Source organism: Mesoplodon densirostris, chromosome 6 (assembly GCF_025265405.1).
Source record: "Mesoplodon densirostris isolate mMesDen1 chromosome 6, mMesDen1 primary haplotype, whole genome shotgun sequence".
In the NCBI taxonomy this organism is placed as follows: domain Eukaryota; kingdom Metazoa; phylum Chordata; class Mammalia; order Artiodactyla; family Ziphiidae; genus Mesoplodon; species Mesoplodon densirostris.
This window is the reverse complement of record NC_082666.1, coordinates 83,512,443-83,536,386: the sequence shown is the minus strand read 5'-3', so window position 1 is coordinate 83,536,386 and position 23,944 is coordinate 83,512,443. Positions and strand designations below refer to the sequence as shown.

The following is a 23,944-nucleotide window of genomic DNA, read 5'->3' as shown; positions in this document are numbered from 1 at the left end:
ATGCTATTGCCAAAGTCTATACGAGAGATGTTGGTTCTAGTTGTGAGGACAAGAGGGCAGATTCCACAGACTTTTCAGAAGTAGTACAGGAAAGAAAGACTTATTAGATGACTAGATCGAAGAAAAGAGGAAATGACGAGTTTTAAGAAGGGAGATTGGGTGAATGGCAGTGACATCAAGTAAATAAATACATTAGTATTGGTAAAAACAACCCAATCACTAAAATTATTTCCAGTTCTAACATTCTGACTCTAATAAGTTTAGCTGAATTTTCACTAAGCAATTCCAAAGAACTTAAAGTGAAATTTAACAGCAATTCAAAAAAGTCATGAAAATAAAAGCTTTGGTGTGGTTAAAGTTTAGAACATTGATTAAATAAACTTAAACACATCTCTCTACTGCAGGACTTCTCAGAGCCTTTAATATGCTTTTAAGTTTCTAAAGGAAGCATATAATAAGTGGTGTTTCTCAAGTGTATTTGATAGTAAAATCCCTCCATCCCCCCCCCTTTTTTTAGCATTTTATTAATTAGTGCTTTACGGAAAAGCTTTAGAAAACCTTGGGTATTTTCTCCCATTTATTTTGGCCATTCCTTAATAATAATCTCAAGATTATATACTTACCTTCCCTAAGGACCATTCAGCAATATGAAATTGATTTAACCCAGAGATTTGGAATAAAAACTTTTTATAATATTTACATGATTAATCAGTATTTCACTTTTATTACTCTTGCCCTTTTAGTGATGATAATGATTAAGATTCATAACATAATGAGAGATTCTTATGTTCCAGGAACTCTGCTGAGTATTTAACAGGCATTAATCATATAATCCTCATAATAGTCCTATAAACTAATTACTAGCATTTAGCTCCATTGTATAGAGGAACAAACTGATCCTCAGAGAGGCTAATTAACTTGAAAAAGGCAAGGTATTAGAACCCACTGAAGAGTCTGAATGCAGAGTCTGGGTACACTAATCACCAGACTATTCCATGTATGTTAATAACTCATTTCCAAAATATTAAACAAAAACAATGAAAGTGTGACCCTTAAGAAAATTAACTCAGTATATGCAGCAAATTGGCATGGAAGTCATTCATACATTCATTCACTAAATACCTACTGTTTTGGGTACTTGGTATACAGTAGAGAACAAAACAGTCAAACTCAGGGCCTTCATGGAGGAGACAATCAATTAACAAGGTAAGTAAATCTAATACATAGAAGAAGGGATAAAAATTGCCAAAAAGGGGTTCTGAAGGGTTGGAGTGCATGTACGTTATATTGTGGATAGAAAGAACCAGGCAGGAGTCCTTGTCAGGACAAATTAGATAAGAACTCAGAGAAGAGTACTGGGTTTCACGGTGACCTTGATAAGAACAGCTTCGGTGGAATGATGGGGCAGAGTCCTGATGCCGTGGCTTCCCAGATGATAGGACAAACGAGGTTGTAGAGGGCAAGTATGGACCACAGTTTCAAGGAATTTTGTTTCAAAGTGAAAAAAAAAATGAGGCAGTAATTGGAAGGAGATAGGAGCCCATGGATGGCTTCTCCTCTCTCTCTTTTGAGATAGGAGAATTAGCAGTGTGAGCGTTTGTGGATGGCAATAATACAGTTGAAGGGGAAATTTTAAAGATGAAAGAGAAGCTAACTGATTGAGCCATGTCACTGATGAGGTGAGAAGGAATGGGGTCAAGTGAAGAATTGGAGGCAGTGGACTTAGGTAGAAGAGCAACTAATTCACCGTGGTAACAGGAGAAAAGCTAGAGTATGTGGTCACAGATGGAGGGAGGAGGACAGATGTGCCAAACAGAACAGAAATGACAACTTGAAAAAAAATCTATTAGATTTCGTTGAGGCCCACATTCTGACTTCTTTAGCTATGCTGAATATCTGTTTTCTACAAAAGTGGGGAGAAGAGTATATATCTTATGAAATTATTGTGAAGATTAAAAGTTATCTATTTTAGGGCTTAGGAGAGTAACTATAGTATAGTAGACTGGCAAATGTTAAATGTATTACTATTATTATTATTATTATTATTATTTTCATGCAGCCCAAATGATATACTTCTAATTCTTGCATTTAATTTTATAGCTCTGTAGCAGCAAATATAGTGCTATCTTTGAGAGAAAGAGCAAGTTGTCAATTGTGACATGGTTTGTTTAACATAGCTTCTCTAATGCAATTTTGGCACATTAATTCTAAAGGGGCTATACATGGAATCAATTTTGATTTTGTTATAAAGTCTTTGAAAATAGTGTTCCATTTTACTAGGCCAAATGCTTATCTTATAGTAAACAAATAGGGAGCATTTTGAAATTCAATATTTGCTACATTTTTTGATTAGCAAGCAGAAGGCATGGATGCAATCAATACTTGGACTCCCTGAGCAAAATATACTTATTTCCTTTGTGAAATCTTTCTTGATCCTTAGGCTTCTCCCTCTTGCCACCGATCTCTCCAGATGTCTTGACATTGCTGTCACCCAAGTCCAACTCGTTACCAACTCTTTCCTGGACCATTTCAATCTTCCTCTCTTGCCTTCCCATCCCTCGCCCCACATGCAGTCCCTTCTCTACACAGCAGTGATCTTTTAAAACTGTGTATTCCACGGGCTTCCCTGGTGGTGCAGTGGTTGAGAGTCCGCCTGCCGATGCAGGGGACATGGGTTTGTGCCCCGGTCCGGGAGGATCCTGCATGCCGCGGAGCGGCTGGGCCCGTGAGCCATGGCTGCTGAGCCTGTGCGTCCGGAGCCTGTGCTCCACAACAGGAGAGGGCACAGCAGTGAGAGGCCCGTGTACCGAAAAACAAACAAACAAACAAACAAACCCCTGTGTATTCCATCAGGCCACTACTCTGCTGAAAACCTCCACTGGCTTTCTGTAGCAGATTAAAAGGCAGACCCCGTTCATGATTTAGGACGCCCTGCTGAGCTAGCCCCCCGCCTACTTCTGTGGCCATCTACTACTGCCCGCTTTCTGTTCTTGTTGCTCCCAACACCCAAATTAGCACACTGTTCTGGAGATACACCCTAATCATTCTCCACTCAGGGGGCTTTTTAGCTCTTGCTGTTCCTTCTGCACAGAACATTCCTTCCACATGTCTTCACCTAACTGGCTTCTTATCACTTATGTCTCCATTCACATATCACCTCCTCAAAGATGATTCCCTGTCCTCCCTAACTAAATCAGCTCTGTTTCCCCCCCCCAGTCATCAGTTTAATTTCATTCATAATACTTCTCCTTATCTCAAATAGTCTTGATAGTTTCTATGTTTGTTTTGTCTTGTTGCTAGAATGGGGAAACTTTTATGTATTAAGTACAAAACTTAGACGTCTTCTTCCCTCTTTTATCTACTGTGCGGAAGTTGGCTAAACTTAATAAAAAGAAGAAATTCCAATTCCTGTAGTTTCTAGATGATGTAGTTAAAACTGCAACAGTCTAAAGTCATGGTGACTTTAGACTGCCACATAGATTTTCAGCTAGTTTCTTGAAGGAATTATTTTTAGTCACTTATTCCCTCATTCCTTAAATCACTCAGCTAATAAATCACTTATTTATTTCATTATTGTGTTCTATAATCTAACTTTGCATAAAGTAATTATCCAATTATTTTCCAAATATTTGACAGTATATATTATACAAAGAACACAAATTAAAATAATCTCAAAGAATATAAAATTTACCAACTCATTTGATGCCTGATAATGGAAGAATGAAAGATTTCTTTTTCCTGGAAAAGGCTATCTAATATACTGCTTCAAAAATCACAAACATGGATAACTGAAATGAATTTGTATACCGAGAGGTTATCTCGATGAAACTGAAGATGAGCTTTTATAAGGCAAGTAAAATCGAAGGTGAGTATAGACATAGGAAGAACAAAATAAATGACATTATAGAACTCAGAAAGTCTATGCTGACTTTTATCATATTATTTTTAATCTACCACTACAAATAACTAAATGGAATCATCTAGAACTCCACAGTGTGGAATGGTATAGGAGAGAAGGATGGGGGGCTGAGAATAAATACAAAGTTTTCTGGAAGAACATGATCTCTTTTCCAAAGAAAGAAAAACATATATATGGTATTTCTTGAGCACCTATTATGTTCCAGGTATTGTGTCAATTGCTTTATATGCATTATCATCTCACTTAGCACTCATACCATCTTTGTAAGTAAATACTATTATTGCCCTACTGTAGATGAGGAAATGGAAGCAGAGAGGTAATTTGATCTAAATCAGGTCAGAGAGCAGAAAATGACAAATCCTAGACTCAATTCTAGACTAAGTCGCAAGCCAATGTATATTAAACACATAAAAACCCTCTCATGCTGATCTTAACACATTTAAATGAGTCACCGCTGCTTTTCCATAATTAGATGTACAATGCTAGGAGTCAGAATAATTTGTTCTTTTTAAGAGTTACTTCTTTTCTTACTGCCTTAACTCTAAAAGTAAATGGTCTGTTTTAAAACTAAAGTCCTTGTTTTCCCAGATTAAAACCTTGAAAGATCCTCAATGGAAAGTTGAATAAATTATGGGATCTCCATACTCCAGAATTTTTGAAAGAGTAAAATGAATGAGTCCTATCCTATGGATTGCCCCAGAAGGATATGCACGATACACTGTTAGGTGAAAACAGCAACATGCAAAGACATATGATCCCCATTTGGTATATGAATGTGCACAGGAGTATGGGAAGATGTAGTCCATACTCCTAGCAATGGTTATCTAGTTGGACAGGAAAATCTATTTTAATTTCATCATTATAGTAATGATCTACTATAACAGGCATGGATTACTTTTATAATTAATGATGAGTATAGAATAAGTTTTTTAAAATTATTTATTTCTCAATATAATCTTTCTATATGTCTGAATAACTTTCTCAGATCCTCTTGTTTCTAATCTTAGCTCATTTTTCCTTCCACCAACATACCACATTTGTATTTGTTTTATATATTAGACTTTCAGTTAAGATTTCCATTGAAAGAAAGATTCACTAGCAATAATAAATTTGAAAACCATTGGTCCATATCACCTGATTTAATGATAGCTACTGAATATAGGACATTCTCTCTCTATATATACTCATGAGGCTATGTGTACTACTAACATAAATAGATTCATTTTAATGAGAAATTTCAGATTGCTCTTTATTATGTTAAGAGTCATACACATACAGTTGAAAATTAAATAAGAACTAAGCATGACTGACTTAACTTGAATAACCATTGTACTGATGACACAGAGAGGAAGAATAGTAATGTGCAGCCCAAGGTTTTGGTAATGAAATCACCAGATTACTGGTGATTAAAGGAAAATTCTACCCAACAACTTAGTTTCAAAGGATTCTAATGTAGCTGAAAATTGACAGAGCTAGAAAAGTCTGAACCAAACCTAACTATAGTTAGAAAGTGCATACAGAACAAGTGCAGAAGCTTTCCCTCCAGTCTCTTTCAGAATAATCAGGAGACGGCTTAGCTCAGACTTCTGATTAAAACCCTAACCCCAATCCCACAAAGGTGGAAGAATCATAATTATTTGTACTCCAGCTGCAATGTTACGTTAATCAACTGCATGCATTCCACTGTTTCAAATCTGGGCTGAATTTATAACAACGCTATGGTTAGCATAATTCGCAGTAAATTAAATTAAATCCAACAAACATTCACTGAGTACTCACTAGAGTTCAATGTACTTTATGGGTTTTGCAAAGCCCATAAAGGTGCATAGAGTACAAGCTCTGCTCTTCAAGAACTTACTATTTAGTGAAGAAGATACATGCAAAACTAACTCTGACAGAGAGCACAATATGATAAAGACTATACATACCAGGAAGAATACAAAGTATAGGGAAAATAAGGTAGGGATCACATACACTAAATTCTAGCTTGGGCAATGAGGTTTCTGGGAAGAGGTAGCAGTTTAACTGAAGTTTGATGGTCAAATAGGGTTTGTCTGTATAGTAGTAGGTCATGGGAGAGAGTCAAAGACCACATACTGTAGAGAAAGCAGTATGTGCCAATGGGTAGTAAGAGTGGAGTATGCTTCACAGACACAGAAAACAAACCTGTGGCTACCAAAGGGGAAAGGGAGGAGGTAGAGATAAACTAGGAGTAGAGGATTAACAGATACAAACTACTATACAGAAAATAGATAAGCAACAGGATTTACTGCATAGCACAGGGGGCTATATTCAATATCTTGTAATAACCTATAATAGAAAATCTGAAAAATATATACTTAGCTGGATCATTTTACTGTACACCTGAAACCAACACAATATTGTAAATCAACTATACTTCAATTAAAAAAAAAAAGAGTGGAGTACGCTTAAATTCCTAAAAAGAAAAAAGAGATGAGGAAACAAAAAGAGGTTAGGCCCAGATCAACAATGGCCAAACATGAACATGATTAAAATGTATGTTTTAGACTCACAGATATAGAGAACAAACTAGTGGTTACCAGTCAGGAGAGGGAAGGGGGAGGGGCAATATAGGGGTAGGGATTAAGAGGGACAAACTTAGTTATAAAATAAGCTACAAGGATATATTGTACAACACAAGGAATATAGCCAATATTTTGTAATAACTATAAATGATTATAAACTTTAAAAATTGTGAATCACTATATTGTACACCTGTAATTTATATATTAACTATACTTCAATAAAAACTTTTTTAAAATAAATCTAAAAAATGTATGCTTTAAAATCACCCAATGGTGCATTCACGAGTAAGAAAGAGAAAGGAGTTGCTTCCAGTGGAGTATTACAACTATGGAGCCCTTATTTTTTAATTTAATTTAAATAAGACAGGATTTCTCAAGATCTGTAATTTGAAACAGATATTTTATTACATTAGATTATATGGTCAATTTGGGGGAGAGTAGTGGTCAGTGAATTTTTTTAGTGAAATCAAGGAAAATGATGATGAATTAAGCTGCCTGGTTAGGGAATGTGGGAACAGAAAAATAATATTGTCCTGGGACAGAGGTGAAACTAGTGAAGGAACTATACAAGGGAGATGTCCAGAAGGGCATTGTTGGATGACCTATCAACACCAATTGGAGAGTTTCAATATCTCCAATTCTCAGTCTCACAGTTTCAAGAATTTATATCTCCAAATCTAAAATTAACATATTGATGAATATTAATGATGTTAATATTCATATTAATAAATATTTCTTTTCAACAAATCTAAGCATCAAAATATACCTCTGTTCTCATCAGAGGAAACTCTCTAGCCCTTAGCTTATTTGCAGGACAGATACAACACACAATCCTGTCTACTGACTCAGCCTAGAGCTCCATGCATTCCTCTAGACGGGAGGATTGGAAACTCACTGTTTCAGAGGTGGCTTCATATGAAAGTCATCACCAATCAACACAGTTTGAGCTGAGGTGCTTTTAAAATATACAAATAGGGCTTCCCTGGTGGCGCAGTGGTTGAGAGTCCGCCTGCCGATGCAGGGGACGCGGGTTCATTCCCCGGTCCGGGAAGATCCCACATGCCGCGAAGCGGCTGGGCCCGTGAGCCATGGCCGCTGAGCCTGCGCGTCCGGAGCCTGTGCTCCGCAACGGGAGGGGCCACAACAGTGAGAGGCCCGCGTACCGCAAAAAAAAAAAAAAAAAAAAAAAAATAACAAATAGCTCATGCAGCTCTATGTCGAAAAAACAAACAACCCAATCAAAAAATGGGCAAAAGATCTAAATAGACATTTTTCCAAAGAAGACATACCGATTGCCAAAAAGCACATGAAAAAATGCTGAACATCACTAATTATCAGAGAAATGCAAATCAAAACTACAATGAAGTATCACCTCACACCAGTCAGAATGGCCATTATTAAAAAGTCTACAAATAATAAATGCTGGAGAGGGTGTGGAGAAAAGGGAACCCTTCTACACTGTTGGTGGGAATGTAAATTGATACAGCCACTATGGAAAACAATACGGAGGTTCCTCAGAAAACTAAAAATAGTTATCATATGATCCAGCAATCCCACTCCTGGGCATATATCCAGAGAAAAACGTAATCCGAAAGGATACATGCACCCCAATGTTCATTGCAGCACTATTCACAATAGCCAAGACATGGAAGCAACCTAAATGTCCACCAACAAAGGAATGGATAAAGAAGATGTGGTACATATATACAATGGAATATTACTCAGCCATCAGAAAGAATGAAATGCCATTTTCAGCAACATGGATAGACCTAGAGATTATCATAGTAAGTGAAGTAAGTCAGACAGAGAAAGACAAATATCACTAATGATATTGGAAATGGAATCTAATTTTTTTAAAAATGAAACAAATGAACTTATTTACAAAACAGAAACAGACTTACAGATACTGAAAACAAACTTCTGATTACCAAAGGGGAAATGTGGGTGGGAGGGATAAATCAGGAGCTTGGGATAAACATACACACTACTATATACAAGACAGATAACCAACAAGGACCTACTGTATAGCACAGGGAACTCTACTCAATATTCTGGGATAACCTATATGAGAAAAGAATCTAAAAAAGAATGAATCTATGTGTATGTATAACTGAATCACTTTGCTGTACACCTGAAACTAACACAATATTGTGAATCAACTATACTCCAGTAAAATAAAAAAACAAAAAAACCCACCTACCATTCTAACACCGTTTTCAAAGGCTTGCCGGGTGAGTGGAGCTGGTCCATCCACAGTCTTGCCATCATCATCCGGGCCCCAGCTCGCACTGTAAATGTGCACATGCTGAGGATTGAAGCTAACTGATTTTGCTTCAACCATATCCGTGACATCTCCATCCAGCATTCGAACTCCTGTAAGACAGAAAGGGGAAGTAACTCTATCAGAAGCTTCACCCAGACCAAGATATATTTCAATTGTAGCATTTTTTCTTTAAGGAAAGAATAACCTTTAAATCAACACTTAAGTCAGCGTATGTTCCTCAGAAAAGGATAGTGCAAGACTTTTCTGAAGCTTTCTTGGGGGGGAAAGGAAGTTACATTGCATGTAGAAGAGCAAAACTTCTTTAAAAACTTTTTTTAGCCATTGTTCTCTTTTTCTAAGTTTCCACATTCCTTCCCTTCTCTTTATCTCTGTCTTAAGAGATATCTTTGTCTCTTGACAAAGGGAGCCTCAAGCAATCCATCTTCCCGAAACTTCTCTTCATTAGGTACCTTGGGCTCATAATTGGTATAAACATTCTAACCCCAGCAGTCTTAGAAATTTGGAAAGCCGCCAAGTTAGAGTGGTCCAATTTCCTCCATATTTAATATTATCTCCTAATCTGAAATACTGATGTGAACTTAATATATGACTTCTTTGCCAAGTTATTATAAGTCAAATAATAAGTGAGAATGCCCTCTGTGCATGTTATACATCAAATAATTCTCAAAGGGTTTGGACAATGTTTAGTCATTAATCTCCATGTAAGTATTCCCACCAGACAGATAGGAATTTATTATTAACCTTAATTTGCAAAAATAGACACTAAGATACTAAAAAAAATTGTCAAATACAAAGCTTTCTTTCTTTCTTTTTATTTTACAGACACGCAATAACAACAAAACACCTAATAAGTAAACATATCTTTCCTTCAGCTGAAGCTAAATACCATCACTGAGATATTGTATTACTTTAAAATTATGTCCTTATAGACCAAATTTACTCCTTAAGAAAACCTTGTTATCTAGTAGGATTTCAACTTTCTTTGGTTACCAATAAATGAGGATTAAATAATAAAACCCTAAATCAAAAAAAAAAAAAAACCCCTAAATCAGGCAGCTTTAGAGGCTATGTGGTTTGAGGTGGGAATTCTGGTGGAATATAAAAATATTCTTGAAGGAACCATACCTTCTTTGTGCTTTTAAAAAATGTTTAACTTTTAACTATAAAATCACAAACACAGAAAAACAGAAAAAAATGACAATGAACCCGGATACAGCCAGGACTCAACAACTGTTAACATTTTGCAATGTTTTCTTCATCTAAAAATATAAATATTAGGCTAAACCATTTTAAATTACATGACAGATATGACACTCTATCCTTTAATATTTTTTCCAAAAAAAAGGGGGAAACAAACACCCACTCTACCTTAAATTTCCCAAAGCATCCCTAAAGACGTTGCATTTGGCTGCTGTATCTCTTGACTATCTTTTCTTCTAGACTTGCGTATTTTCAAAGGAGATGTATAGAAACAGGTGATGTGGAGAACAAAGGTTTTGAACAAGTCCATTTAAAAATTATGGAATGTAAAGCATACTTAGAAAGCTTTTCAGCAGTTTATTTTGTGGGAGGAAAATACCCAGCAGGATGCTCTGCACATACTGGGTCCTCAGCAGCCATTGGTTTGTTTTGATTTGACATGAATATTCAAAACTCATCTGCATGGTTTTTACCAAATAAAGATGAAATATTTCATATTCTTACTTCTATTTAAAGGTATAAAATGGAACTATTTTACCACTACAGGGAGGCCTGAAATAATCCGATCAGTATGTCTAAACACAGGAGTGTCTACACAGCACCTGAATTCAGTTTCTACACCATGAAATTTATGTGACGTCCATGAAAACATGCTTGATAAAATCATATCTAGAGCATAATATTAATTTTCTGACCAAAAATTGATAAGAATTTTATTTTCTCAGGTTTAAAAATGAAAGGTTACGTTTTCTTCATTTAACTAACTGCAAGCCTTCATGCCTTGGCTCTGAAGGGTTAAATTTATAATTTAGGATGTTCTTGCTTTTAGGATGAAAGAACATTTGTCAGGCATTGCCATTCATTCATTGTTTTAGAGGTCTTGTTTAGCTAGGTCAGCAGTTTATCTGTGAACTTCACAAGTTCATCCCTTCATTCCCTCAAGGTCAGAAGTGCTGGGTTAGTACTGAATAGTAATGATAGGGACCTGGGTGTGTGTCTGTGTATGTGAGTGTGTGTGTGCTGGACAGCAAGTAGGGTTGACTGGACAGCCACTGTAGTCATCCAACTATCCTGAGGAGAGCAGGGGCCTCCAGCACCCTCACAATTCTTCAGAGGATGTCTGTCTCCTTTCCATAACACCTCCATGAACCTTGCCTTTGATACACAGCAGATGCTCTCAGAGTACTGCTAATTGCTGGTTAATAAGCTGCCATACTCTAGGAATCCCGGGTGAAATGAAAGAAAGAAAGAGGTCAAATTTACTGACGAATGACGCAAAAGACAGTCTCAAAAAACCTTTTCTTAGCACCGTCATTGTATACCCCAATTATTTCATGTTATAAGACATCTACATTAACCTTAGAAAGGACTATCATTTCTATTTTTTAGATCCAACTCTGTTTACCATTTGGAAACAAATAGTATATTGGAAACAAGGATGTCAGCCTGGTTCCAGGAGCTTCATCTTATGAAATGAAGCTTCAGGAGATGCTTAGAGGAACACCTTCAAAGCCAGTAGGATCTATACCATCTCTTACAATGTTTTCTTCCCATTTGTGCGTGGCTGTGTCACCAGGCTATACTAAAAAAGATGATTACAAATGGGAAAGTAAGAGTTTGTTTTATTAATATCTGAATTTACACTGCTTTGGTTGGTCCTTGTAGTAAGTATATGTATATTTGAGCTTGTGTATGTATATATATGTATATCTATAACCTGCAATTATTAATGGTAATAGTATTACTATACTCTGGGGCTACAAAAGGAGATTTTACTCTTTACCTTTTAATTACAATTTAAAGGAAATTTTGTAAAGCCTATGGGAAAGAAAAAACATATTTTCTGCTTTGACAGAATTTCAAAATGCTTCTTTCCATAGAGATATTATGGCCTGGTGTTTATATCCTTAGTTCTTTCTGACCCAGGTACCAATTGTACAATTTGGTATAGATGGTAATGACCCCATCTTCGTTATTGGACAACCTTTTCTTATTCCTATTTAAAGAAAGAAATGTCTGTGTTTGCAACGCTTTAGGGGGCTGCTTAATAATGCAGGTTAACAAGGTCTTTTTGCTGTCAGCAGTAGTTGAACTCTATTATGCAAACATATGCCTGTCTTTAGTTCAGAAAAGGGTTCTGAAAACCAGTTAGGGTGAGAGCTCTTGGCTTGTTTCTACATCCACTCGTGCCTGTTTCCCATACCTCCGATCCTGGCGTTGAAAGCAATGCCAACTGTGCAGTGAGAGTTGTTTGCTGCAGCGGCCACTTCTCCAGCACAGCGGGTCCCGTGCCTGCAGGGAGAACACACACACTTTCTAAAGGAAGACACTTCATTCTCCCAAACTCAACACATCCTCGACACCACTCAGACTTCAACGTGGTGAAGAATGTAGCAAGCTGTAGGCGTTTCTGGAATTTCTTACCCAAGTAGCATTAAGTCTGTCCATTGCAAACTTTTACACTTACACTTACACTTAATTACATTCTGTTTTGGATTACATTCCTGTATGCTTATTTTTGATATCTTGCTTTCCCAACCAGAAAATCTCCTTGAAGGCTAAAATCAAGTTGTATGTTCCTTTGTATTCTCTGAACTTTTGATGTCCAATATGGTAAACACCAGCCACCTATGGCTAATGGGTACTTGAAATATGGCTACTGTGACCACATTTTAATTTTTAATTTTAATTAAATTTAAAAACTAGTACTCATTTATTAGAAAATTTAATAATGTGGGTATGAGAAACTACTTTTTAAACAGGAAATTAAAATATACATCAAGGATTTCCAAAGAAAATTCATCATCTAAGATGGGATTGCTGTAAATACACACTGGATTTCAAAGATCTTATGTGAAAAGACAACATAAAATAATGCATTAGTAGTTATTTTATATCAATTACATGTTGATATATTGTACTTAATAAAATATATTATCAAAACCTATTTTACCTGTTTGTGTTCACCTTTTTAAAGATGTGGCTGCCAGAAAAGTACAAAATTTTTCTGAAAGATATTCCTTGTTATTTCTCACCACAATAACTTAGTTCTTTAATCAGAAAAATCATTTAGCTGAAAGGACTTCTAAGATCTTATCCAAGGATGGCAAAGAAGCGTCAAGTGCAAAGGACAATCTGTTTAGAAATGGTGGCCTAATACGGTGTGTGCTGAGAACAATTCTAAGGCATGGCTAAGCCCAGAGAAAGAGGGCGAGGACTGACGACTAATGCTTGCCCTGGATGCAGGAGGGGGACGTGACAACCACTGTGGTGTATTTCTATGCTAATGAAGTCAATGCTCACCTCCCTTCCCACATTTTTAGAGATGAGGGCACTTAAGGAGGCCCTGAGATGTAAAGAGATCTGTCAAAAATAGCCCAACAGTGACTAAAACTCAGGACCCCTGATTCTGTTCTGGTACTTTTTATTTTACAGCATATTCTACACACTCATCATGGGATATAACTACTGTCTATGCAACTGTAAACAAATAGCTGCTTATAACTGATAGGTATACACCAGTTCACACAAAAGAGATATATCCTGCTTTTTCCACTTAGTAATATCATGCATCTCTTTTTATGTAAAGATTAATCTATATATAACTTAAATGGCTACTATTATTCTATATAATCTTTTATATTTATATAGAAATAGCATATACCTATATACATATACCTATATGTGTGTGTGTGTGTGTGTGTGTGTATATATACACACACACACACACACACGCATCATAATCTTTATTTCTGGAAATTTACCCATTTTTTCACTAGTATTAATGAAGCTACAAAGAACAGTTTTGTATATACAAAATTTTATATACCTTGGGACAAATTTCTAGAATTGGAATTACTGGATCAAAGAGTACAGAATATACTGTCACACTGTCAACAGAAGATAAAAGTAGTATAACCGAACCTCATAAAAACTGCAAGAGTGATAAATAGTACTACAAAACACCAAATTTTAATTAATGACAAAAAAAGACAGGCCATAAGCCAAGTTGAATGACAATATGAAGAATGGAGAAAATATATGGACGAACCCCTGTGTACGTAAACCCCTATGTATGAATTTTCAATCTTTTTCATGCTTACCAAGCAGACTTGAAAAATATTATCTCATTGTTGCTTCCCTCTTTATCCCTTCTGATTACATTTGATGTTGTACATCTTTTCAAATCTTTATTAGCTATTTCTATTTCTTGCTTTCTGAATAACCTCTTCATGCTTTTTGCCCAAATCACTTCTTGCCTTTCTATCATACCTGTTGCAAATATATTTCCAAATGCTTTGTTTGGAATGTAACAATCTTATTTATGGCACTTTTAGGTTGTCACACATAGTTATTTAATTTTGATGTACTCATAATTATCTTGCCCTCTGATATTTGGTTATACAATTTAATCATCAGAAAAAATGATCTCTTTTTTAAAAAAATATTTTTGTAAGCCCCAAGCTAAACTAATTTTCCCCTGAGCATAGTAATTATTTACTATGAATCTTCATTAGCCTCTCACTGCATATTACTTCATGGTGTAGATTATTTTTATTCAAATGTCAAACTCCCTTTATGAGTCTACTGTTTTTATACTTCATTGGCTCTATTATTAATTAATGCAAGTTCTACAGGATCATAAGGGCCTATGCTTTTAATGTGGCTCTGGTTTATTCTTTGGCCCATGGGTTATTTAGAAGTATGATTTAAATTTTTCAAATGTATGCAGGTGTTATGTTTTTTATATCGATCAATAACTTGATTACCTTATGATAAAAGAATATAATTTTTTTTTTTTTTTTTTTTTTTTGCGGTATGCGGGCCTCTCACTGTTGTGGCCTCCCCCGTTGCGGAGCACAGGCTCCGGACGCGCAGGCTCCGGACGCGCAGGCTCAGCAGCCATGGCTCACGGGCCCAGCCGCTCCGCGGCATATGGGATCCTCCCAGACCGGGGCACGAACCCGTATCCCCTGCATCGGCAGGCGGACTCTCAACCACTTGCGCCACCAGGGAGGCCCAAGAATATAATTTTTATGAAGCAATCATTTGAATTTTGTGAGCTCATAAAATGGCGAAGCATATGATCAACTTTTATAAATGTTCCATGTGCTTTGAAAGGATGTGTATTCTCCAATTGTTCCATATAAGTCCATTATGTCAAGCTTGTTCATTATATTGTGGATTTGTTAATGTTCTTTGAAGTTCTATCAATTTTTTTTGTATTTAGAAAGGAATTATCAAGTCTTTCTAGTGAAACAAACTGTTTAGGAATATGTAGTAACACTGTGGTTCTTGCAATAAAAATTAAAGATATCTGGTTAATATTTAAATTATAAACCACTTGATCCTTTTAGTTTCAAATATTCTGTGTTCATATTAGTATGCCTCATAAGTAGAATATAATTACGTTTTTTTGAAGCTAGGCTATCTTTGTCTTTGACTCAAGAGTCAGTCCATTTACAGTGTCTATGTATTCATATATTCATATTCATTTCTGTATTTTTTCCCCTGTACTAGTTTGGATGTTATATTCTATTATTTAATGGTTACCCTAGATATTTGATAATAGATAGCTAAGATCACAAACACTAAAATTATTAATACTTTTTTCACCTTTTCCCAAACAATGCAGACTTTAGAATGTTTTAACTGATTATCCACCCCTTGACATGATGCCCCCATAATTATAGTTATACATTGGATTTTTTAACTCTAGAAATCACCCACTACTGTTCTATTTTAAACAATCAATGTTTGTTTAGATTTACATTCTTTGCTCTGTTTATTTTTGTAGCTCTTATTTCCTTCTGGGATCACTGATTTCTTTCTGAAGAACATTCTATAAATGTACCCATCGGAGAGGCTTTTGGTAGCCTCAGAAAATGACTTTATTTTACTGTGGTTCTTAAAAACTAATTTCACTGGATATAGAATCCTAGACTAACAGCACTTCAAAGATGCCATTCCACCAATTTTTAGCTTCCACTGTTTCTGGTGAGAAATCAGCCAGCTGGCAATCTAGTTCTCTCTGGATGCTTTTCAGATCTTTGTCTTTTCCATTCTGCAGGTTCATGAAGATGTTATATGTATGTATTTTTAAAAATTCTTTCTTGGAATTCCTAAACCTGTAGTTTAATATTTAAATCTTCAGAAGTCTTAGCTAGTACCTTTGTAAGCTAGTACCTTGATGCACTGCCTTTACATCATTCTATGGTTCCTCCTGTCAGAATCCCCGTTAAGCATACATTAGACCTTTTCACACTATCTTAATCTTCAATCTCAGCTTCAGGCTTCCCCCATCCTTCTCTCTCTCGGCTGTGTTCTGTGTAACCTGCTCAGTCCTATACTTCACTTACCTATCTTCGGCCATGACCAACCTGTTATTTAGTCCATTCATTGCATTCTTCTTTTCAGTTATTTATACGTTTTACTTTTTAAAGATCTTTTGTCAAGTCCACCCAGTTAATTTGGATAGTCAATTTTTCTTAAAAATGCTTTTCAATATTTATTTCTTGATGCATATGAATTATATATAATAATTCTAAATAGGTGAATCTAATTCTGCTATTCATTTTTTCTATTGGCTTGTTTTCAGGGTGACGTTTCCCCCATGTAGTTGGTGAATTGTCAAATTAGGAGATCATGTTGTTTAGGCTTTTATCTTTGTGAATTCCTTGAGGATGGGTATGGAAAACTCATTGTTTTAAAGAAGATTTAAATTCACTTCTAACACATATTTTGGGCTACACCAACCAGGACCTGTTCCACCAAATTAAAAATGTGGGCCATACAAGTAATATGGATTATAGGTGAAAATTCCACAAGAGAATTTAGTTATTCTCCAAGGTAGTTATTTATTTATCGTCTTGCCCTATCTATCACCCAGGGAGAGAAAGTCAAATACATCCTCTGTCTCTCTGTGTAGGTTTTCTTTTTCTATGGTTATTGCACTGAAGATAGTACCTCAGGGGTTCCATTTTATGCAGAAAGCTTCTCACACCCTTTGGACCAAGGCCTTGTCTCCTGCCATCTCTGGACTTTAAAAAATCCATCTCCAGTCTGGCTGGGATTGGTTGCTCACCCTGGGAAATGCCTAGTGTCCACCTGTTGCCCACGTAGTTGATAAATTTGCACTTTCTCAGAGAAATACTCTGGTAGCCCATTAGCTCAACCATGCACTGAAAAGTTCTTTAATATTTTCCCATGAGTTTTAGATATACTGTGGTAGGAGAGATTTAATTGAATATCTGTTCTACCATATTACTAAAAGACAGAAGTAACATGGTTCTGTATTTCTAAAATGTGGTAAAGCCTTGCACATATTATGTGCATCATTAATGTACAGTGAACGTTTATAAGTGAAGAACAGAGTGACTATTTTGTTTATAAAACCATTTCTTGTAAAGATTTCTGTACAGGGCTCTACATCATAATATATGGGCTATTTTGGGGAGATAGGGAAGTTATACTGTACTGTTGACACATATATTTTAAGTATCAGTTAAATCATATATTGCAGCATACTGTAATTGAGGGTCCAAAATGCCAGCTCAACTACATTTAAACAGCCCACTCTTCAGATGACAATGATCATTACTCCAAGTAAAGTACTAGTCATCATTTTTATTTTTATATCCTAGTTGGACTCTGTCTTGACATGGATTTTAAATAGATCATAGAACAATGGATATCATCATGACCTATTCAAGTACATGAACATGATTCAATTTCTTCCTTCTCCCAAAGAACAAAGGGTGGTTAGCAAAAAGTATATTCATGACGTCAATAAATATGAAAGTCACAAAACAGACAAAAGTCTGTTTTTCAGTTGTATTTTTCTTCAGAGATGACAGATTATGAGCATGTAAAGTTTTCAGCATAAGAAGAAAATTTTAGTAGATTTTAGTCCAGAAAACAATATACTCATTAGATTATGTTCTGACCCCCACACACCTAAATGCAAACTTTACTAGCCACGTCCCACGTAATGTCCCTTGGAAATGAGTCACCTGTTTAGCTTTCTTGCATATGTTCACAATATTACTAAGACACATATTTTCTGAGACTTCTAGAAGATAACCCAAGTATGTAAATTATAAGGATATGTAAACCAGTGACTTAAATTGGACATCATCTAAAATAAAGCACATGTAGACAAATTAGGACTTAAAAATACATCACTTCTCTGAATCTCTTAAGGGCATTGCTGCCAGGGCCCCTAGTAAGTGTAAAACGTTGTATTATATAATTTTTACTTGAATAAACCATTTGGCTTAAAGAGCATTTTGATTTAAAAATCATGTCTGTCTTTGTCCGATGGCTTTTTCTTACTCAGAAAAAAAATTTTTTTTTGGTCATCTGCTATATTACCCAACAAGATACCACTGCAATTACAGGTCTCAACAAGTTTTACCTTGGCTATCTGATTGAAAGGATGGAAAATGAGATCAGAGAATACCTATTAACTCATTTCTATAATACTGTGAACACATACAAATTAGGTGAAGTTAGTCTAGAGTATAAATTTGTGGGGTCTACTAAATCTTGCTAGGTAGTAAAATACCACCTTTGCTCCTTCATTTGCTTTCCCCCAGTCCTCTAGTCACACTGCTTTGTGAACTTCTTTTTATTTCATATGAGTTAGTGGGGATGGAAATATTAACTCATTTGAGATTTACCATGGATCTGAAAACAAGATGTGAATGAGCTCAGCAATGAACCAGAGACATCAGGACACATGCAAGAGGTCTCCAGTTAGTTATCACGACATTGCTTGGAAGTCAAACTTATACTTGTATGGAATCAAGCAATGGTAAGTTGGCGAAAGACTACTTTCTATTTCATGTCTTTCTTGGAACAAACATCTTCAGCTGTTTGTGGATTCTGGCTCACCCTCACACTGTTTCTATTCCCTTTTGACATCTGATGTGCCCATTCTCCTTGGCATGTTTTGATTCTGTTTGAATCTGAGTGAAAACCTTCCATCTGAGTCTACTTCAAAAGCCCCCTTAGAAGGGGAGAGGGGAGCAAGCAATAGTGATGTGTTTGAGGTGTTCTCCGATATATCACTCAGAGCGGCTGTTTCTGACTGCTTGTGTTGTTCTTGATAATACTACCACTTTATATCACACTCTCCACTTCTCAAAGTATTTTAACCTCATCTGATTCTCACTTCAACCCTGTGATGTAAGCAAAACAGATATTACTTCTCTTATTTTACAAGTGAGAAAATTCAGTCAGTAAGACAGTGATTGGAAGGTATAAACTGTGACAGGGCAAAGACTAGATCTGGGTCTCCTGGGTCCTTTTCTAAAGCCTTTTCACTCTTCCAGCAAGACTCACAAGGACCCACATTCCTAAGTCTTTGAATGATTGCCAAGATTTCCTGACTTCTTTGCCTGCTACCCTACTTATTTTGTGAGGCAGAGGCATCTTTATTTCCTCATTACTATTGATGACAGCATATGTGACAATATCTTTTATAAAATCCCCATGATAATTTATGCAACTTGAGTTATAAGGAGGAAATGTTGGTAATCTTAAAAAACTTAAGAAGAATGGAAAATAGTTGAAAATGGATTTTCACCCTGTCTTCAGCAAAAAGCTTAAGAAATATATTTTTTAAAAAGATAAATTAAAAACTGCAACAAAAAGAATAAAATATCTAGGAATAAACCTACCTAAGGAGACAAAAGACCTGTATGCAGAAAATTATAAGACACTGATGAAAGAAATTAAAGATGATACAAATAGATGGAGAGATGTACCATGTTCTTGGATTGGAAGAATCAACATTGTGAAAATGACTCTACTACCCAAAGCAATCTACAGATTCAATGCAATCCCTATCAAACTACCACTGGCATTTTTCACAGAACTAGAACAAAAAATTTCACAATTTGTATGGAAACACAAAAGACCCCGAATAGCCAAAGCAATCTTGAGAACGAAAAATGGAGCTGGAGGAATCAGGCTCCCTGACTTCAGACTATACTACAAAGCTACAGTCATCAAGACAGTATGGTACTGGCACAAAAACAGAAAGATAGATCAATGGAACAGGATAGAAAGCCCAGAGTTAAACCCACGGACATATGGTCACCTTATCTTTGATAAAGGAGGCAGGAATGTACAGTGGAGAAAGGACAGTCTCTTCAATAAGTGGTGCTGGGAAAACTGGATAGGGACATGTAAAAGTATGAGATTAGATCACTCCCTAACACCATACACAAAAATAAGCTCAAAATGGATTAAAGACCTAAAGGTAAGGCCAGACACTATCAAACTCTTAGAGGAAAACATAGGCAGAACACTCTATGACATAAATCACAGCAAGATCCTTTTTGACCCACCTCCTAGAGAAATGGAAATAAAGACAAAAATAAACACATGGGACCTAATGAAACTTAAAAGCTTTTGCACAGCAAAGGAAACCATAAACAAGACCAAAAGACAACCCTCAGAATGGGAGAAAATATTTGTAAATGAAGCAACTGACAAAGGATTAATCTCCAAAATTTATAAGCAGCTCATGCAGCTCAATAACAAAAAAACAAACAACCCAATCCAAAAATGGGCAGAAGACCTAAATAGACATTTCTCCACAGAAGATATACAGACTGCCAACAAACACATGAAAGGATGCTCAACATCTTTACTCATTAGAGAAATGCAAATCAAAACTACAATGAGATATCATCTCACACCAGTCAGAATGGCCATCATCAAAAAATCTAGAAACAATAAATGCTGGAGAGGGTGTGGAAAAAAGGGAACACTCTTGCACTGCTGGTGGGAATGTGAATTGGTACAGCCGCTATGGAGAACGGTATGGAGGTTCCTTAAAAAACTACAAATAGAACTACCATATGACCCAGCAATCCCACTACTGGGCATATACCCCGAGAAAACCATAATCCAAAAAGAGACATGTACCAAAATGTTCATAGCAGCCCTATTTACAATAGCCTGGAGATGGAAACAACCTAAGTGTCCATCATCGGATGAATGGATAAAGAAGATGTGGCACATATATACAATGGAATATTACTCAGCCATAAAAGGAAATGAAACTGAGCTATTTGTAATGAGGTGGATGGACCTAGAATCTGTCATACAGAGTGAAGTAAGTCAGAAAGAGAAAGACAAATACTGTATGCTGACACATATATATGGAATTTAAGAAAAAAAAATGTCATGAAGAACATAGGGGTAAGACAGGAATAAAGACACAGACCTACTAGAGAATGGACTTGAGGATATGGGGAGGGGGAAGGGTAAGCTGTGACAAAGTGAAAGAGCGGCATGGACATATATACACTACCAAACGTAAGGTAGATAGCTAGTGGGAAGCAGCCGCATAGCACAGGGAGATCAGCTCGGTGCTTTGTGACCGCCTGGAGGGGTGGGATAGGGAGGGTGGGAGGGAAACGCAAAAGGGAGGGGATATGGGAACATATGTATATGTATAACTGATTAAATTTGTTATAAAGCAAAAAAAAAGATAAATTAAAAATTTTAAGAAGAAAAAATCACACAGTCCACTTTTTGGTGATTAGTTTTTGTGAGACAATTAAGACAATAGCTTCTGATGTAACTACAATTATACATAGTCTCTGAGGCTTCAATGATATTATTTTTAAAATTACACTAGCAAGAAACACAAAATATACTAGGAAAACTCATTCAAAATAACTACTATGGACTGAATGTTTCTGTCTGCCCCACCCCTAATTAATTCACATGTTGAAACCCTAATCTCAATGTGATGATATCTGGAGATGAGGCCTTGGGGAGGTAATTAAGTGATGAGAGGGGTACCATCATGATGGGATGGGTGCCCTTATCAGAAGAGATACAAGAGAGCTTGCTTCCCTTCTCTCTCTTTGCCATGTAAGAAGGCAGCCATCTACAAGCTGAAAACCAAATCTGCCAATACCTTGATATTAGACTTCCCAGCCTCCAGAACTGTGAAAAATAAATATTTGTTGTTTAAGCCACCCAGTCTATAGTATTCTGTTAGAGTAATCTGAACTAAGACAATGACAAACAGTTACATAAAATAAGATTATAGTCACAGACCTTTTGATAGCCTAATACTGAAAGAATTTTAAACATGAACTTAAACTATGACAGTGTCTATACTTAGCAATACACATTGTGAATCCTCTTTAAGGCCCTCAGGAGTAATATATACAATATTTAAAGAAATTAATAAAAGTTAGCATTCATCAACTGCTCCGAAGTCTAACAGATACACTGCAGGCAAGGAAAGAAAATGAAAAAATATATTATAGTATTAGAGTATTAGGTAGTAACAGAATACTACTAAGAATTAGCATCAGATAATATCATATGTAAATGACTAGTTAGTATTAAAAAAATGCTGAAGAATATTTCTTTTGGAGGGTTAGAAGTATTGTTAGTTTGACACACATATACCCACACACACGAGTGCATGTAAAAACTGGTGGAATCTGAATAAGGTGTGTAAATTGCATTAATGTCAATTTCCTAGTTTTGATATTTTACTATAATTACATATGTTGTTACCACTGGGAGAATTTAGGTGAAGGATATGGGGGACCTCTACTATTTCTGAAACTCTCTGTGAGTTTATGATTATTTTTTTTAAGTTTAAAAATTATTGTAGGTTTGAAGAATTTGTATAGTTATTTATAATGTTCATTGTAATTCAAAAAGAATATTTCAGTCAGAACACAAAATACTGACAATAAAATAAATAAATCTCAAGTGGTCAAACTGCTTTAGAAGTGTTTTCTCACCTCTCCCATTTTCCCTCTTCCTTAACCTCCCCAGCCTAGTAAAACGACTTATTCACCATTAAATGAATTCATTGTTAACTATGCTAGCCCACGTTTAAAGGAAAGAATAAATAGCTTGATTTATCAGAAAACCTAGTTCTATACCTCTGTTGCTTTCCCAAATATAATGTTGCATGGAATGATGAAGTACAGTAAAACGCACAGCAGGTTAACATATACACACTACTATATATAAAAGAGATAACCAACAAAGACCTATTGTATAGCAAAGGGAACTATACTCAATATTTTGTAATACCCTATAAATGAAAAGAATCTGAAGAAGAATCAAGGGGTAAGGGAGACAATTTCTCAGGCCTCCACTGTGGTGGAAAATGAGATCAGGCTGCTCCCAAAGCTCTAACTACATGGAATAAAAACTAGTATGTATATATATCTGAGTCACTTTGCTGTACACCTGAAACTAACATAACATTGTAAATCAACTATACTTCAATTAAAAAAGAAAAAAAGCTCACGGCAGGCATTTATGTACATGTGTTATGTATATAGTCCTGACCAAGACAGTAACCAGCTTTCTATCAGCCTACCTCTCTTCCTACCCTTGTCTTACGGATCAACGTCAAGGCACTAGGGTATGAGAGATCCCTTTGATGAAATATATTAATCATGATGATGAAATGAGGCCCTTTTTCTTGGCTCCCTAGTTAATACTCTAAATTTACCCCACCATGTTTTTCAGTTCCTCTTTTTGCTTTAATGATTAGTTTTCTATGTGTTACTTGAGCTTATTTATATGAATTCAGATCGCTCATGCCTGTCTATATCCCCTAGTGATTCCATGATGCTATTCCTTCCCCACTGGGTCTATTAAGAGCCCACCACCCTACTCTTCCAACTCCCTAACCTCTTATCAGAGTGTTCTTTTCAGTCTTTGAAACTTAGAACTACTGGTTTTTACTCCATGTAGTCAGAGCTTTGGGAACAGCCTGATCTCATATTCCACCACCAATGTAGGCCTGAGAAATTGTCTCCTTTACCTCTTGACTATGAATATTCAGATATTAGTCATTCCTGCTGATTCTTTTTAGGTGTGTTTTTAGTGAGCTGGGAGTCAAGTGTTTTCTCTTAAAAGTTCATTAAATGTGGATCTGGAGGATCCGACTCTTCCCTGGGACTGGAGGGACAACATAATGCCCACCTTTTC

At 36.0% G+C, this 23,944-nt stretch overlaps 1 protein-coding gene across 1 annotated transcript in view; it reads right to left on the bottom strand.

Moving 5' to 3' along the window:
- The window catches only part of PCSK5 (proprotein convertase subtilisin/kexin type 5), a 334,111-nt gene that overhangs the window by 156,702 nt on the left and 153,465 nt on the right, over positions 1-23,944 (bottom strand). Inside the window, exons 6-7 of the mRNA XM_060102335.1 lie at positions 12,153-12,241; positions 8,666-8,838 (exon numbers count right to left, since the gene is read on the bottom strand). Of these exons, the coding sequence (XP_059958318.1) occupies positions 8,666-8,838; positions 12,153-12,241 (262 nt within the window). The remainder of the gene's footprint in view (positions 1-8,665; positions 8,839-12,152; positions 12,242-23,944) is intronic.